This window comes from Canis lupus, chromosome 1 (genome assembly GCF_003254725.2).
Source record: "Canis lupus dingo isolate Sandy chromosome 1, ASM325472v2, whole genome shotgun sequence".
Lineage (NCBI taxonomy): Eukaryota > Metazoa > Chordata > Mammalia > Carnivora > Canidae > Canis > Canis lupus.
In genome coordinates this window covers 21,825,183-21,843,337 of record NC_064243.1, presented here as the reverse complement: position 1 = coordinate 21,843,337, position 18,155 = coordinate 21,825,183, and the positions used below count along the sequence as shown (strand labels likewise).

Below are 18,155 nucleotides of genomic sequence, written 5' to 3'. Positions count from 1 at the left end.
GTACACATATATACACACATTTATATATGCACACATAGTTACAAATACATACCCATATTCATACACACACACACACCTACATATACATGTGCATGCACATGTGCAAGCATGCATACATACATACACATACACATATATACACATGCACAGTGACATACATATACACACAGGCATGCACATACATGCATGCGTACACACATAGATATACATCAACATACCCACATGCATATACAGTACATACATGTGTGTATACACACATACACATGCAAACATACAAGAAATGGATGAATAATTTTATATTGATAACTGCAAATAAGGATACAGGTCATGAAACTTCAAATCTTAACCATACAACACTTAAAGTATGTAAACAATATATTTTCCAAAAAATTCAGAAGACCAAACCAGATCTAAGAAAGAATCCTTTTAAGTGGTTGGAATAACATAAAAACACACAGAAGAAAAAAAACATAAAAGAAAACTTAAAAAACAAAACATAGACTTAGAAAATTTAACAGTAGAAAATTAAACAAATTTCAACAAATAGAAATTTAAAAGCACATAATAAAATCATGTAAATAAAATTTAATATAGTAATTAAAATAAGGGTAAGTGTATTAAACTCACCAGTTCAAGGATAGATTACTAAAAGGAATTTTGAAAACATCAAGATCTATTGCATTTACAATTGCCAACATCTACAAATATTAAGACATGAAAAACTTGAAAATAAAGAAATGGGAGGAAAATACCAGTTATCCTAACAAAAAAACAAATGTAGGTTTTTCATTGGTAAGTTTCTAAAGGCCAAAAACTTCTTTAGGGTTAGAGAGTTGCTACATAATGATAAAAGGATTTACTTATTAAAAATATGTAAATTGTTGAAAAATATGTATGACTTATAAATATATGGCTTTTATAACATAATTTTGTACTACTTATGCAAATCTTGGCATATCTTTGTAGAAAAATTTGCAAATCCACCATAACATTTGAGTACACGTTCATCATTGTAGAAGCAGTAAATGTGTACAATTGTAGCTAGAAAATACAGACAACAAACCAACATGTCTCATCATGCAAAGATGATTAGATTATCCAAACAAAGGGCTGCAGAAGGGGAGGTGGGCGGGGGGTTGAGGGTAACTGGGCAATGGGCACTGAGGAGAGCACTTGATGGGTTGAGCACTGGGTGTTATACTGTATGTTGGCAAATTGAACTTAAATTTTAAAAATTAAAAAAAAAGGATGATAAAATTATCATTCTTGACCCCCTAAGGCATATCCTTTACTTTTTGTCTTTATACACACATGTAAATATATATTTACATAAAATATATATACATAAAATATATATTATAATGAAAAAGTATACATGTAACTTAAATGTACACATAGGATACTTAATTGTTTTTCAAACTTCTGTTTTCAATTATTTGCATTTTTTATTTTTGCAGATTATGATTTTACCTAAAATCCTGATCATACTCCAAATTCTTCAATGCACCCAGAAAATCTTTCTTTACAGAGCATTTGTATATACTAGAAGAGAATCTATGATCACACACTGTATATAGTTTTTATTTTTATTTATTTTTTCTTTTCAGCTTTTTATTTAAATTCTGGTTAGTTAATAAGCAGCGAGTATTGGTTTCAGGAGTAGACTTCAGTGATTCATCACTTATATACAACACCCAGTGCTCATCACAAGTGGCCTCCTTAATGCCCATCACCCATGTGGGCCATTCCCCACCCACGTCCCTCCGTCAACCCTCATTTTGTTCTCTATCAAGACTCTACTAAGAGTCTCTTATGGTTTGTTTCCCACTCTCTCCCTCCACATATGTTCAACTGTTTTGTTTCTTAAATTCTATATATAAGTGAAACCATATGTTATTTGTCTTCTCTGACATTTCCCTTAGCATAATATACTCTAGCTCATCCTCATCATTGCAAATGGCAAGATTATTCTTTTCAATGGCTGAGTAATATTCTATTTTGTATATATATATATATATATATACACAAAATATATGTGTGTGTGCAATATACATATATATAATATATATTGCATATATATATATATATATATATATATATTATTTATCCACTCATCAGTTGATGGACATTTGGACTCTTCACAATTTGGCTATCATTTATGTGTCCCTTAAGGCTCTTAATCTACTACAACTCCTTTTATCCTACTTGGATTTATTGAAAAGACTGGCTTTTCATCCTCTAGTTTCAGTAGCACTAATACTTGTTTTTGTCTAGTTATTTCTTGTGGTTTTACTTACCTTGTTCCTGTAGGTTTATAAATTGTAAATTATATATAAAGACCAATGTTATATTCATGGATTTTTACACATCTCTCTTAGAATTGGAAAAAAATGAAAAAGGAAGGAATTCTACAGACTTACTTGTCATAATTGAAATAGTCACACAGAGTCATATATTTTTTTCCTAAGCATCCAAAGAATATTTAGTGCTTGCCTGTAAGAAAATGGATATTAAAGTTCTTGGACAATACCAGAGACGTTAATTGATCATAATATAATTAAACTAATAGTCAATGACAGATATTCAGTATATTTGGAAAAAAAAACATACTTCCAAATAATTCATTGGTCCAAAAGAAATCATATTATATCTAGAATATAACTTTTAGCACTTAATATGTAATATTAAAAATACTAGGGAAAGTTTTTAAAGTGTTTTTTTTTTATTTTTACTTTCAACAAATGCAGAAATTCTTTTTCTTTGGCTATTATTTCATAAGTTCTTGGTGAAAGCCAATGACATGACATTAAAATACATTCAAGTCAATTTGAGTTAAGAAGTAGGATTTATTCCAGTGAGCTCACAAACGTGGTCCTCTGGTGATATAATGGTATTAGTATATGATTCTATGCACAGAAGAATGTAGGTGTAGGTGGCGTGTCATGAAAATGGATTTCTTTCACATGGGCTTTTGATAGGAGCCATCCATGATATTCTGGTTACTAGTTGACAAAAAGACTTGTGAATGAGATGAGCCATTGATATAGCAGCCAATCCATCATGAAATTGAAGAATCCATGCTCCATATTCTCATTCAAGTAGAAATCATCTTACATATAAGGAGTGTTGTCGGTAAAGCCAAACTGTTGTGAAAGCAATTTAAGATTTGCTTTAGTTCTTGGGCAAGTGGTTGTTCAAAATCTCAGAGCTCCACTATACAAAGGTTGGTACAAATTATTTAGACTTGGCTAAATGTTCAAAAGGAGATTCAGGTCCTTTCCTTAGCCATAGCAGACTTTTTAATATCCCCATGAAATGTTTGATCCCCTTATGACTTCCCTGACTTTTTCTAAGTGTATTGTAGGGGATAAAGTTTTGGGCTCCAAAGTCTTAATAACTAGGATGAATTCTGCTCCATTCACTATATTATCATGCACAAGTACCTTAACTTCCCTAAGACCTGAGTTTTCTCACTTATAAAGAGGGTATATCAACAGCATCCATCTCAACAGCTCTGCGTGAGACTTAACTGTGATAATGGCAAGAAAGTACTCAGCAGTGTATCTGGTATACATTAAGCACTCAACAGATGCTTATCATTGTTGCTCGTTTTCATATATTAGATTTCAGTGGTATGAAATACTAATACTGCTTGTCCTATGAAGCTTCTCGTTCATGACTGTAAAACTCTATCGTCTGCATCAGAGGGATAGATCACAATATATCAGAATAATTTAAAGGGGCATTGTCATGCAATTGTATCAATACATGCAAGAGGGCATTTTGTAAAATTAGGCAGTCATTATCACTTTTTCAAAAACTCAGGTTAATATATGAATTTAAGGAAACTTTGAAATGTCATTGTTTTGTAAAGACTAAAAGCAAGCACTCTGCTACATAATAAAATATTAAATACATTGTCTTTAAGACCAAAACAAACCAGAGATATTTCCTAATATTTCTGTTAATTGACAAAATGTAGAGGTTTTGGTGAGAAATAAACACAAAAAAACACTTAAAAAGTCATAACATTTTATTACAGAAGGAAAAAATGTTATTTTTATTACCTGTGATGTCATATTTGGAAATTCCAAGAAATTACACTAAAAACCTATTAGAATTAATAAGGAAATTTAATAAGATTATATATATATATATATATATATATATATACACACACACACACTGGCTTTTTCTTATACTGGCAATTATTAGTTTAAACATTAAAAAGGAAAGAAATGCATTTGTATGGCAACCTAAAGTATAATATCTAAAACTAAATTTAACAAACTAAATAAACATATGTGAAAAATAGCATTTTATTAATGGATATAAAATAAGACATGAATAAACAGAAATATATTTTTGATATAAAAGATTACCATTATAAATGCTAGTTCTTCCCAAATTAATGATTAATACACTTCCAATCAGAATGAACTTCTTATGGAAGAATAAATGTAAAAGAATTCCGAGAAAATTTGAAAAGTAGAATAAACATTAACATTTACAATAAAGCCTGATTTAAAATCAATACAGTACTGTCTGGCATAGCAATAGACAGATCAATCTAAGAGAATACAGAAGGACAGAGATATTTCTTGCTGTATTTGAGAAATAAACTTTAAAATGAGGTTGACATTTCAACCAGAAGATTATCCAATAAATGGTGTTGAGACTATTCCTTCTGGTAGAACATAAAGTTTTCCTTCTCCTATATCAAACTAGTTGGCAGAGGCTGATTCCAGTGATGGATCTGAAGTCAAACGAGAGCAGTTATCACTTCTTTAATAAATCAGAAGTAGAAGAGTCAAGAATGGTTTTAAAGAGCTTGTTTTTTCTTTTGGTATTTTCAAGTATAATAAAGATGGAGAGCTCACACACTCATCCTTTTGAGCAATTGGAGGTTGTGAGCTGAGAAGACCTTTCAAGGTATCATTCCTACTATAGGAGATTGCATTATCACTCCTGTGTTCTTCACATGGAGAGTGGTACCCATATCCACCAGTCATCCAAGTCATCAGGTTCCTGGTCCTCAACTCCTCCATTGTTGCTCCCTACCCATATACCCCAAACTTGTAATTTCTGCTTCCCTAACAGATTTGGAGCCCATCCCCTCACATCCACTCCCACCATTCTACTTTATGTCAGGCTGTCATCCTTTGTCACCTGAAAATAGCCTCCCACCTGGTCTTCTGGCACCAGCTTGCTCCTCTCTAGATTCCATCATGCTGCCAGAGTGACTTTTCATAACCATATCTGATGATGTCAATTCTCTATTCAAATTCTTTGTGTTGAGGACCTGCCTATAGCTTAAGTCTGATATTCCATCATGTCTTTGCATATATATGCATCTCTCCAGATGAACTCCATCATATCTCATAGTTTCACACTTAGTGTTTCCTTTGCCAGTGTGCCCTTTCACATGACTTCACACTTACTTGTCCTTCAAAACTCACTGGATATTTTACTTCTAGAAAACGTTCATTTCCTATCTGAGTTTCATTCATGTGTCTTTCCTCTAGGCTGTCTTGGGCATGCCATGAGCATCTCTCCCACTCTTCTCAGCACACTGGAAGAAAAAAAAAAAAAACATGCTTTATTTGATTTGAATTTCTCGATGCTTTACATGGTCCCTTAGGCTTACATGGTAGACTTTCAATTAATATTGACTAGATAGGTCAATACATAAACATTCATAACCAGGTATTATATTAAGCTCATATGACTTATATAGTTTGATTCTCTATTGATGTCCATTTTTATAGTCAAAAACAATTATAGATAAATGAGAGCTAGAATCATCCTTTGCTCTAGCTGGTATATTTTTATTTAAATGTAGAAATGCATTAACTTCTCCTCAAGTAAGATGTTAAAATGAAAAGGACTAGTTTCACCCTGTTGATGATCTGGAGTTGGGACTCTGCAGTTTCTCTAGGCAAGAGAGAACCAGAGAAGGAACCATCGTGATTGTTTTGTGAAGATTAAACTTTGCGCATGACATTGGCTGTCTATTCCCTGAGGAATATCTTACATTATTCTTCCTCCTTTTTCCCATTCAGTTATCATCATTATGAATCATAACCTAAAATTACAGAGGCTGTGGGACCTAGAGTTTGATCAATTATCTCTTCAGGAAGATGTCATATTGTTTTCTAGTCCTGGGTAGACAACTACATTCCAGTTAGCCTACCTTCACTGTCACCAGGAGTAAGATTGTCAGTGTGAGGAATTAGAGGACACAGACACCCCAAATCTAACAATCTAACTGACATAGATTTAAGAGGCATATTCTTTTCAGAATTAGAATTTTGGTATTAAAGGGATGACTCTGTCAAAAGTTGCTTTTTAGAGCACTGTCAATTTATCTGCCCGTTCCCCTGAAATTTCTACATGCTTTCTCTTGCTTTGCCTTTCCTTTCCTTTCCTTTTTCTGGTTTTATCCTATTTTCTTTCTTTTCATTTTCTGTTTTCTTTTTAATTTTTTCCAGCTTTATCGAGATACAACTGGCATACAATATTGTAGAAGTTTAAGGTATACAATATGTACAGTGTAGTTATTACCACAATAAAATTACCACATCGGTCACCTCCCATAATTATCTTTTTGGGTATATGTGTGGGAAGAATGTTGAATGTCTACTCTCCTGACATCTTTCAAGTACATAATATAGTAAATTCAGTACCGTTAAGCATAGTTACCCTGCTGTACGTTAGATCCCCAGAATTTACTTATCTTATAACTGGAGGTTTGTACCCTTTGACCAACATCTCCCCATTTCCCTCACATCTCAGCTCCTGACAACCACTGCTTTACTCTCTGTTTCTACCTACACTCATTTTCAATTTCAGGAGCAATGACAGAGTGAAATGAATACTATACAAACAAATGTACCGATAGGTGAAATAATAGAGTAGTAAGGTTATTTGACCTCAAATAATTAAGAATGAATGAGGACATATTAAAATTGAACAAAAACGTACAATGTAGTTAAAATTGCAAATCTTAACTTGGAAAATTAAAACATTGAGATAAATATGAAATTTGTAGAGTAGCTAAGGGGCTACTAACTGTGAGAAATGTGCAAACATTTATTAAAATGTTGAGTATATTGCTTATGCATAATAATCCTCCATAAATGTTGCCCATTGTTATTAGGAACAAGAGCAGAAAACTAGATGAGTTTTTTTTTAATTAATGCTGAAAATAAATAAGATTACTCAAAAGAGCATATATTCATAGAGGAATGAAATTTTAAAATCCATTTATTCAAATTAATATTGAGGGATTCAAGAAGGCAATGACTGCCAAGGTAGGTGGTATGAGGAAAGTTTTATGTATGGAATACATGGGTATGGAACTGTTCTGTCCCATGACAGGAGTGGTGGATACATGACTTGTATACCACTGAATCAATTTGCTGCATATAAATTTTTAAAATATAACAAAAATTTAATACTGAGAAGACCATAGGAGTACAGCAAGAATCAATCAATCAATCAAACAAGAACAAGGTAGAGGTCATTTGTAAATATAAGTGATTGGTCACTATAATCGTAAACAACATTCAAAGTTGACAGATGCAAGTGGCTTAAGGAAGATGATGTCCACTGATGAGAACAGGCCCCACCAAAAGAAACGAACACCTGAGTATGTATCCAAACGGTCTGGAAAGATAGAATGACCAGTAGACCATATCAATTGCTTTATGTAATTCTCTGTAAAGGAATATAGGCTACTAGGAACTGGAACAGAATTCTAACAAAGTGACCCATAAAATTCAGCGCACTAAATCAAGAACGGATGTGTGAGTATTTGTCAAAAGTACCAGCTGCCTGTCGTCGCTTGGCAGTGCAGTCCACAGCAGACGGTACATAGCAGCAATCACTTTCATTAGCAGGAGCCAGCAGACACAAATCTTTCTGGCCACTAGGAGAAAACAACTTGAATAACTGTATTTTCATCTTGTTTCGTTTCTATGTTATTTCCTTTTTTTCCTTAAAATTCTCATCTTAAGGAGAGAGCTATATAAAATTTTGGTAATTTTATAGTTAATGACACTTGTAGTAATAACAGTGATATTGAACCTTGCAGGAAGTGTAGACTTTGTTCACATGTTTTTGAGCACTTTGTGCCAGGAACTGTTCTAGCTACGGGAGTTACAGAGAATTTATGGAAGGAGATGAGACAAAGAATAATGAAATAATCACATTAAATAGAAAGCACAATTAATGGCAATAATTCCAAAGGGGGAAAAGCAATAAGACAGGTGATCATTAGATTAGAGATTAGGGGAAGATTGCAATCTTCAATGTGGTAGCCAGGGAAGGCTGAAATTGGAAATTAAGTAACAGAAAACTGAAGGAGATAACAAAGGAAGATATATCTGAAGGAGAGCTTCCCAGGAAGAGGGTGCAACAAATACAAATGCCCTGAGTCCAGAGCATGCCTGGCATGTTTGAGGAAGAGCTAAGTGTCCAGTGTATAGTAGGTGGCTCGGGTAAGGTGAGCAGAGGGAAAAGTGTCTGGAGATGAAGATAGAGAGCTAAGGGGGAATGCAATAGATCCCATGTGACCTTTTAGGCCATGGTAAAGAACTTGACCTTACAATATTCTATAGAAAGATGTTAAGGAGTTGGGAGTAGTGTTATTTATTTGACACGATCTTTGTGCTTTGTTTACACACATGCTCACACTATCTCTATATTCATACACATTTATTTTCAATGCTTGATGATGGCTTTCACATCTGTGTATCATGTGAAAGGCCATGGCCTTTCACTAAAACCCCAGACTTATGTACCCACGTACGTCCCCGAGATCTCCACATATGTGACTAATAGGCACCTCAAATTTCACATAACCCAAGAGCTTGCATGTTTTTCTTTGTCTCGGTAGGTCATCCACCAGTTGCCCAAGCCAAAGATCTGCAAATTGTCATTGAGCTTCTTCTTTTCCACACCTTTCATGTCCAATTTATAGCTCTACAGATGCTACCTCCCAAATGACAACAGCCACCTAGACAAGTACAAAAACACTTGTAGGATTTTCTAATTTTTTAAGAACTGCTTTAAAAGTCACATAACAGAAAAGTAACCATCTTAACTATTTTTAAGTGTACAGTTCAGTGTCTTTAAGTACATTCACAGTGTTGTGTGACCATCATCTAAACCACTCTCCTCCAAAACACTCGTCATCTTGCAAAACTGAAACTCTGTACCCATTATACAGTACGTCCCCACTCTACCTTCCTCCTAGTTTCTAGAAATCACCATCTTACTTTCTGTGTCTATGAATATGACTACTCAGGAGTCTCACAGAAGTGGAACCATGCAATTTTAGTCCTTTTGTGACTGGCTTATTTCACTTACCATAATGTCCTAAGGGCTCACCCACATTATAGCATGTGTCAAAATTTCCTTCTTTTTAAAGCTGAAATATATCCCATTGTATGTATATCCCCCAGTTTGTTTACCCATTCATCTGTTGATGGACACCTGAGTCTCACCTGCATTTGGGCTATCGTGAATAATTGTGCTGTGAATACAGGTGTACAAGTTTCTGAGTCTCTGCTTTCAACTCTTTGGGAAATATACCCAGAAGTGGAATTATTGGGTCTTATGGTAATTCAATTTTTTAAAAAACTGCAGTACAGTTTTTCATAACGTGTACCGTTTTACATTCCCACTCGGTACCTTTCTTTTTGTCTTCTTTATTTTCCTTCTTAGTCCAGGCACAATGATCTTTGTTTCTTCATACATCAAGCTTAGTCTTGCTGAAGGGCCTTTGTAGGAGTTATTTCTTCTTCCTGTATAGCTTGTCACCATGCTGCTTAACTGGCTCTTTCTGATCATTCACCTTAGATTCCACCAAGAATATCTTCTTTGACTCAGTTACTATTCCATCAGCATAAGACTTGCAGGATCTCCCAATTTCCTTGTGCATTTATTCTTATTTTATTGGTTTTACTTCCCAGAAAAACTGTATCCCCAGTACCTAGAATTATGACTGGCACATAGGAGATGCAAAGTAATTGTTGAAATGTTATTGGGGTTAATATGATAAATTTCCTAATGTGCTATATGTGGACACTGCTCATTAGTGGAAAATGCCATCGTCACTCAAAAAATAATAACTATTCTTTAAGAACAAATTAAACCGAGAGAGAATCCACAATTCCATAGTGTAATCAAGAATGGCGGTTGACATAGTTACTTTGATAATTCAGATTTCAGTAGAAATTTGGGGCTCATTAAATTGGATATTTCAGGCAAAATGTGTTCTTTGGTTTCAAATTATTTCAATAATTACCTTAATACTTCTCTATGCTTTATATACTCGATTATTGTCCTAGAGGTACTTGTAAAATCTTTCATGTACTTCTGAGTAGTGAATTTCAGCTTCAGCCTTCAAACAGAGAGGACTCATGTCACATACTTCCATGGCAAATTTTCTAAATTGATGTTTTATGGTTCATTCCAGTAGTAACCATTTTCCTAATCCATAAGGTCATCTGTGTTAGAGGAAACTGACTCAGATGGCATAAAAGGAAAGTGTCATTTCTGTTTTTAGAGTAAGAAGTGAGTAGGTGGGTACAACCTGGATATTCCGGATTATGAACAATCTCCTAACAGCAGTTATCTTTATGATGAGGCCATATATTATGAATGGCTTAGGTCTACTACTGTCTTGATGGGCACCCCTTCTTATGGCCCTATGATTCTAAAGGGATGGTAAAAGCCCAGGAAATATTTAGATGGGGAGGCAGCATATATTCTTGTGTATTGACACTCTTTATTTTTTTAATGTTAAAATTGTTTTGAAGTTTGGATCTAGGATTCAAACTACTTCTATGTAGTGGGGAAAAAAAAGATGAATATTGTGTAGTAAGAGTCAACTTCTTCAAGAATCAGTTTGTGCACTCATTACCTTAGTCACTTTATAAATCTCCAAGAGATGTAATTCTGTGGGTACTAACCTAACTTGTGGGGGAGCTACTTATGGTTTGTGGAAAGACAGAGAAGTTACTGTTCTGAAAACATTTTAAATATTTTTTTTCCTTTTATTCTAGAAGATGTTGGAAACAATATTAGGGTTTTCATATTGTTTTTAAAAAGTTATAGCATGCAGTTCATTTTCCAAACATAAGATTAGGCAGATTGTCTCATTGTTTTCAATAATTATTGCAAAACCTTCAAAAGCGTTAAACAGAATTCACTGTGGAGCCCATTATATTTCAAGGACACTGGAGAGCCTCTGTGGCAATAAAGTTGAAAAGTATTATTCCATTCCTTTCATCTCTTTTATTACTTTTACTTAGGGTTTATAGTGGGAAATCCTTCTCAAACGTTGTGTTTCTGTTGTTAAGGTTTATATCCACATTTTGAGATGATTTTTTGTGACACCTTTGCATATTATGTCACAGGCTTCTTTAGAGCAAATAAAAGCTAGTCCCTTTCTGTTCACAAACGGGCATCTTCAGAAGAAAGAAAAAAAAAAAGCTCCTTTAGAAAATGCTGCTGATAGAGCATCTTTAGAATGTAGCATCCTTTGAAAAGCTGTTAGTATGAGACCTACTTTAAAAACTTTAATGAAAGATACGCTTCCATATTAGTGTGCGTGTTGAAGGTGGCTAACGTCGGTAATAGAGATCATATCGCCTTTTGCTATTACATCAAGGAAAAAATATATTTTAATATTACCTTTAATCATCAAACTCTTTTGCATAATCTAACATATGTTACCTTTAGAGATTATCAGTTAAGAAATAATGAAAATAAGTAGTTTGAATAAGGTTCACATTATTAATATTTTTGAGTATTGTCAGGGACTATGCTAAGCACTGAATGCATTACTAAAGTTTAGGTGGACACATTCTTTCTTAAATTTCTTCCCATATGGGCAGCCCAGGTGGCTCAGTGGTTTAGCGCCTGCCTTCGGCCCAGGGCGTGATCCTGGAGTCCCAGGATCAAGTCCCACATCGGGCTCCCTGCATGGGACCTGTCTCCTGCCTCTCTCTGCATCTCTCTGTGTCTCTCATGAATAAATAAATAAAATCTTTAAAATTAAAAAATAAAATAAAAATTTCTTCCCATAATACTTATGTGATTTTCCAAAAATAGGGTACAAGTACCTGTATTAATCCTATCAAAATATGTATATAAATAATTATATTTAATATGTATATTAAAACTGGCTTTTTACTTGTCTTTCCCATTAAACTGTAAGCTCCAAGAGTGATTGTTTTATATCTGCCATATGCATTCTGTCCTGTATCTTGATCGTCATGGGAGCTTGCCCCACTCTCCAAACATAGTAGATGTTCTATAAATATTTATTAAGTGAATGATGATAATCATCCAGAAAATGCATCATTTCTTTAAGGGTGGGATCAGAGGGAAGAATAATGATGTGAAAGTCAGAATTCCAATTTATTAATTTTCAACACACAGTCTCCTTTAAAGAGAATTTATGGCAGGGTAGCAAGTGCATTTACTCCCTAACAGCTAACATTTAGTTGGTGCTACTGATAATGAGAGCACTTTTATGCACTACCTCATTAAATCTTCTCAGCATCCTTTGAGACCGTTGCTATCCTTAGTCTCATTCTACATGTGAGGAAACTGAAACAGGATGAATAAGGTCTTAAGGTTTCTCTGAGATGGGAGTATATAGTACAAATTGGAACTCTTACTTCCAGAGCTCAGGCTTCGAGGCAATCAATATCTGGAATGCCAATTTAATTATAAGGTAATCTTGGAGAAGATAAGTAACTTCATGAGGGTGCACAGCTAGTAAATGACAGATCCTGGTATGAAACCAAATTTGCACACTCCCAAGTCTGTGTGGCTGCAATGCCAGCCACTGTCTCCTTTCCCTTAACTAGTGCACTTTTCAGAGATGCACTAAGTTATGGGTTGGGTGCCATCCTAATCATGCTCAGCAAATCCTGGTCCTAATATATTGACAATTTCTTAAGAAAGGACCGCTTTATTTTTGTTTTTAGTTAACTCAGAGTAAATAATCCTTGGGCAAGACCATTTTTGACATTTCATTTCCCTTTCCATTATTCTTACATCCTCTTCGATTTTACCCAGTATTGATGATACCTAAGAAGACTTTATATGGGGGGAAACAGCCCAAAGAAAAAAACTATTAGAATAAAAATGCATGATGCTCCGTGTCTGTGGAAGGAACTCAGTGCCCTCTCGCACTTAAGAAATTCTGTGAAAGTCAAATCAAACATGGAAAATGTATCACCTGCTGACACAGGAGGATCTTGGGCAATAAGTGATGCACCATTTGAGGTTCTATGGAATATGATGTTAAGTCTTGTTTAATGCTGCCGTGCTCTATGTTCTAGTATGAGATAGGCTGATGATGCCTCTTTTTGGATTCTAGAGTCTCAAGTCCCTGACCAACCAAGCTCTCTTCATGTGAGGCCCCAGACCAACTGCATCATCATGAGTTGGACTCCTCCCTTGAACCCAAACATCGTGGTGCGAGGTTACATTATTGGTTATGGTGTTGGGAGCCCATATGCTGAGACGGTGCGTGTGGACAGTAAACAGCGATATTATTCCATTGAGAGGTTAGGTGAGTAGCTATGGTTTTTATTCTACTAAGAGAAATAAATGATTTATCTGAAATTAGTTTCTTTCTTGGAAACTTGCTCTTTGGAATTTTATTTTAATTTGTGACACAAATTAATTCTTAAAAGCAAGTCTCTTTTTCTATCTTCTATCATTCTAAACACACACAAGCACACGCACAACTCATGATTTTCCTCTATGGATTTTGAATTGGGGAATTTTATCTAGAGACATTCATAATGGTGGGTACTCTGCTGTGTACTTTTGCTTACGAGTCATAGAATTCAGAAAGGGATTGTATTTATTTTTTCCCACTGGTTAGTGGAAACTTCTTACTAATTCTTATAAAAAGAAAGAACACTTTTTTTTTCATTTTTTTCTCACTAATAATATATTCCATCAATTTTTCTTTAACACTAAATTATCTAGTCTCATTGCCTTCTTTTCCCTTAGTGTTTATAGGTAGAGCTTTGTGGCTATGCCATTATGATCATAAAACAAAAGGTGAAACAAGGAATTTTCAATCAAGCCTGTACACTTAGTTATCAAACTGCTCTCTGCATACATTCCAAGTTCTCTTATCATACTCAGCCTCATTTTAGTCAATACAATACTTGAATTATGACTTTTCTGAATTCATTTAAAACTTGTTTATTCAGAGAGGGCTACTGTGTAGGAAAAGCATTCTTATCCAATTCTATACCTGATTTTCCATAATATAATAAGAGATTATATCATTAACAGAGAGAAATCAAAGAAATATATGTCATATACAGGGTGTCAAGAAGTTAAATTGTTCTCGTAAAGCACAAAGCAAGTTGATTCTATTTGTTGACTTGACACCATATTATTTGCAAAGAAGTACACTGACCTCACTGGGAATACAATCTTATTGGTGGGGGCAGGAGGGATGCTACTTATTTGTAACGTCTTTCACAAACAGAACATTCGTGATGAGAAGCTTGATTTGAATTTGAATGCCTTTTTCTTGCAGTAGCAAAGAAAGATTTTCCCAATGCAGGAGGAAAAATACACTGACCCATTCTCTCTATAATTGCCTTAGACAATAAGAGAAATGCTTACTGAAAATCTCCACTATTCTGGTTAGCTTGGCATTTAGAAATAACATTCTCTCGGTTAGTCCCCCGTTTGAATGTTAAGGCAATCATATAACATATTTTATAGCCATCAAACCTATGTCAAGGGACTGTCATCGATCCATTATTCAGTGGACATCATCTCTGACAGTCCATCTTGATGCCACCCAGCGGAGAGAGATCCCCATGGCCGTGCCCAGGCTCCCCTGCAATGAGAGTATGGTGCAAACTCAGAATGAAGTCATGAGCGAAAACCACATTGGGTATTACCTTTTGGTAATGATGTTCTTTACTACACGTTGACTTTCCAGGAGCCTCCAAAGCTAGCAAAGTTGAGGCTTTTGGGAGATTAACACTGGCAAATCTCTGCAAACTCTTAACAAGAAAACAGGAGATTTCCCTTTGTAAGATGTATTTTAAAGAGCTAAGAAATTTTTTTAAAGATTTTATTTATTTATTCATGAGAGACACACAAAGAGAGGCAGAGACACAGGCAGAGGGAGAAGCAGGCTCCCTACAGGAGCCCAATGTGGAACTCCATCCCGGGTCCTGGGATCACACACTGAGCCAAGGCAGACGCTCAACCGCTGAGCCACTCAGGTGCTCGAGCTGAGAAAACTTATGGATAAAATGGATATGAACCTATTTCAATGAATACATTTCATGTGTTTCTTACACTTCAAATTTATCTGGAAAGATATTTACACACATGCATTTACATACACACACATGTGTATGTAGAGATGTATTTCAGTTCTCCCAGCTGATACTCTTCTAACATAGTCCCATGTCTTACCATAAAATATGAAATAAAATAGTGTTTTATTGTTATTGTCCAAGTATCTGCATAGCTATACAGAGAAACTGGTATTTTTTCAACATGTGATTTACTATTTATCTAAAGTGTATGTTAAACATACCTTAATATATATTAAATAGGAAGAGTTTTATATATACATGTAAAAATATATAAAATTGTCTAGACAATTTAAAGCTAAAACTAATCTAAAGCTTTAAAACTTATATTTTAAATACATTTCAAAAAGATACCATGAAACTGGTATGCTTACTTAAATATTTACTAGAATAAATAAAACAATTGGTAGTTTCTTCGCAAAGTTTGAATGTGAGTTTGAGTGAATCCTTTATCTTTTTAAAAGTTACAACTTAATATATATCTAACATAAACTTTGGCTTAATAATGGAATATATATTTTAAGGACTGTATAATAGTTATACAATTAAAAATGAATTAAGGAAAGCTATAATCTGGTAAAGCATAACATAAGCTATGACTTCAAGTGTCATGGTTGCTTTTAGCTTATAAAAAAATTACTTGGTTTATAATTCACCAATAAACTCGCTCTCTTTGATGACAGACCAGAACTTTCAAATGCATTTTGTTTATCGGGCATAATAATTGAGTATTTAGACACCAGGCACTGTGACCTGCTTCAGGACTAAAACTACAAGATCATTTTGAATAGTATCTAACATTGCCAGATTTAAAACAAAAGCTTACCAGGGCGCCTGGGTGGCTCAGTCAGTTAAGCATCTGCCATCAGCTCAGGTCATGATCTTGGGGTCCTGGGATTGAGGCCCACATCGGGCTCTTGCTCAGTAGAGGGTCTGCTTCTTCCTTGGCCTCTGACTGACTCTCCTCCCTGCTTATGTGCTCGCTCTCTTTCTCTTTCCCTCTCTCTCTCTCTCTCTCTAAAATAAATAAAATCATAAAAAAAATCTTACCTAGTACAGATATAGAGATTCATTAACCAGTGTTTGTACTATTAGATGTTTATACTCTTTTGACATCATACTCCTTCTAGTTTAAGAACCCTACATGCCAGCTTTGATGTATACGCATGATATGAATCCACAAGATCTGAATTCTGGCAATGTTGGCAAAATTAATTTGAAACCAAGTTCTTCTTTTAAAAACTCACAATTTATCTACCAACCTATTGCTCAATCTATCAATCTATCAGTTTATCTACTTCTACACTTTACCTACTTCTACCTACATGAAGGTATTTGCAAGTGTATAAACTATACATACTTAAAGTGTGTAATTTGTTGAGTTTTTAAAAGAGCTTGATTGTGGTATAATTGACACACAATAAGCTTCTGCTATACAAATTTCTTCTTTAATTTCTCTCAGTAATATTTTATAATATTCAATATAGGAAGTCTTGAATTCTTTGTTAGATTTAGTTCATGTATATAGCATATATGCGTGTGTGTTAAATTTAGTCCCTATTTATACGTGTGTGTGCGTGTATGTATGGACTATTTTAAATGGGTTTGTTCAAGTTTTTTTTTTTTCAACTGTTTGCTGCTAGTGTAGAATAAAATGGTTTTTAAACAATAAAACCAATAAGACTTGTATCCTAGACCCGTTAGATCCACTTACTTGTTCTACTAGTAGAATGCTCTGAGAATTTCCATGTAAACAAGCATATTGTATGGAAATAAGAGCAGTTTTATAGTTATTTTCTGATATTCTACCTTTTATTTCTTTCTCTTGCCTTCTCTTGGGTAAGATCTCTAGTACAATGTTGAATAGAAGCAGTGGAGGGAGGCATTTTTTGTCTTGTTCCTGACTTAGGGGAGGCATGAAATAGGATGATAGTTACAGGTTCTTCACAGGTGTCTCTTAGCAGATTGAGGAACTTTTCTACTTTTTCTAGCTTTCTGGGAGTTTTTGTAATGAATTTGTTGAATTTTTGTGAAATAATTTTCTCTTTTTCCTCCTTTATTAGTATTTCTTAAAATGGTGAATTATATTGATTCTTGAAAGACAGCTAATCTTCAGTTTCTCATATAGATCCTATGTTGTCATGATGGATTATCCTTTTCTTGTATTGTTGGATTTGATTTGTTGATATTTATTAAGGATTTTTTGTTCCTATATTCATTAGGTATATTTGTCTACTATATTCATGAAGTATATTTTGTCTACAATTTTCTTTTTATGGAATTATTTTACCCTTTTTTATTAAAGTTAGACTGGCTTTATAAAATTTGATGAATAGTTGGTTCTTCTGTCACTGAAAAAGTGTGTGTAAAACTTATATTTTTTATTCCTGTAATGTTTGATAGAATTTATTAATTCATTCAGATGGTTATCTGGACCTGAGATTTCCTTTTTAGGAAGTCTTTTGATAATTTAACTTATTTAACACAAATACATCTTTTTTATATTCTGTATTTTTCTTGTATTGATTTTAGTAAGTTACAATTTTCATGGCATTTGTCTAGTTCATTTTGTCATATTTTGTAGCATAGAAATGTTCATTCATAATAGTCTCTTATTATCTGTGGTGATAACTGCTGTTTCATTACTGATATTGATCATCTATGTCCTCTCTCTTTTTTGTGAATAGCCTAGGTAAGGGTTTACCAATTTTGTTGATCTTTGAGGCTTTACCATTACTAATTTGTTCTCTGTCTCTATTTTATTATTTT

At 34.1% G+C, this 18,155-nt stretch overlaps 1 protein-coding gene across 5 annotated transcripts in view; it reads left to right on the top strand.

The window, feature by feature from the left end:
• The window catches only part of DCC (DCC netrin 1 receptor), a 1,086,886-nt gene that overhangs the window by 912,193 nt on the left and 156,538 nt on the right, over positions 1-18,155 (top strand). For all 5 annotated transcript variants that reach the window (XM_035700550.2, XM_035700549.2, XM_025422244.3 and 2 more), the window contains one exon: positions 13,403-13,597. In XM_035700550.2, the coding sequence (XP_035556443.1) occupies positions 13,403-13,597 (195 nt within the window). The remainder of the gene's footprint in view (positions 1-13,402; positions 13,598-18,155) is intronic.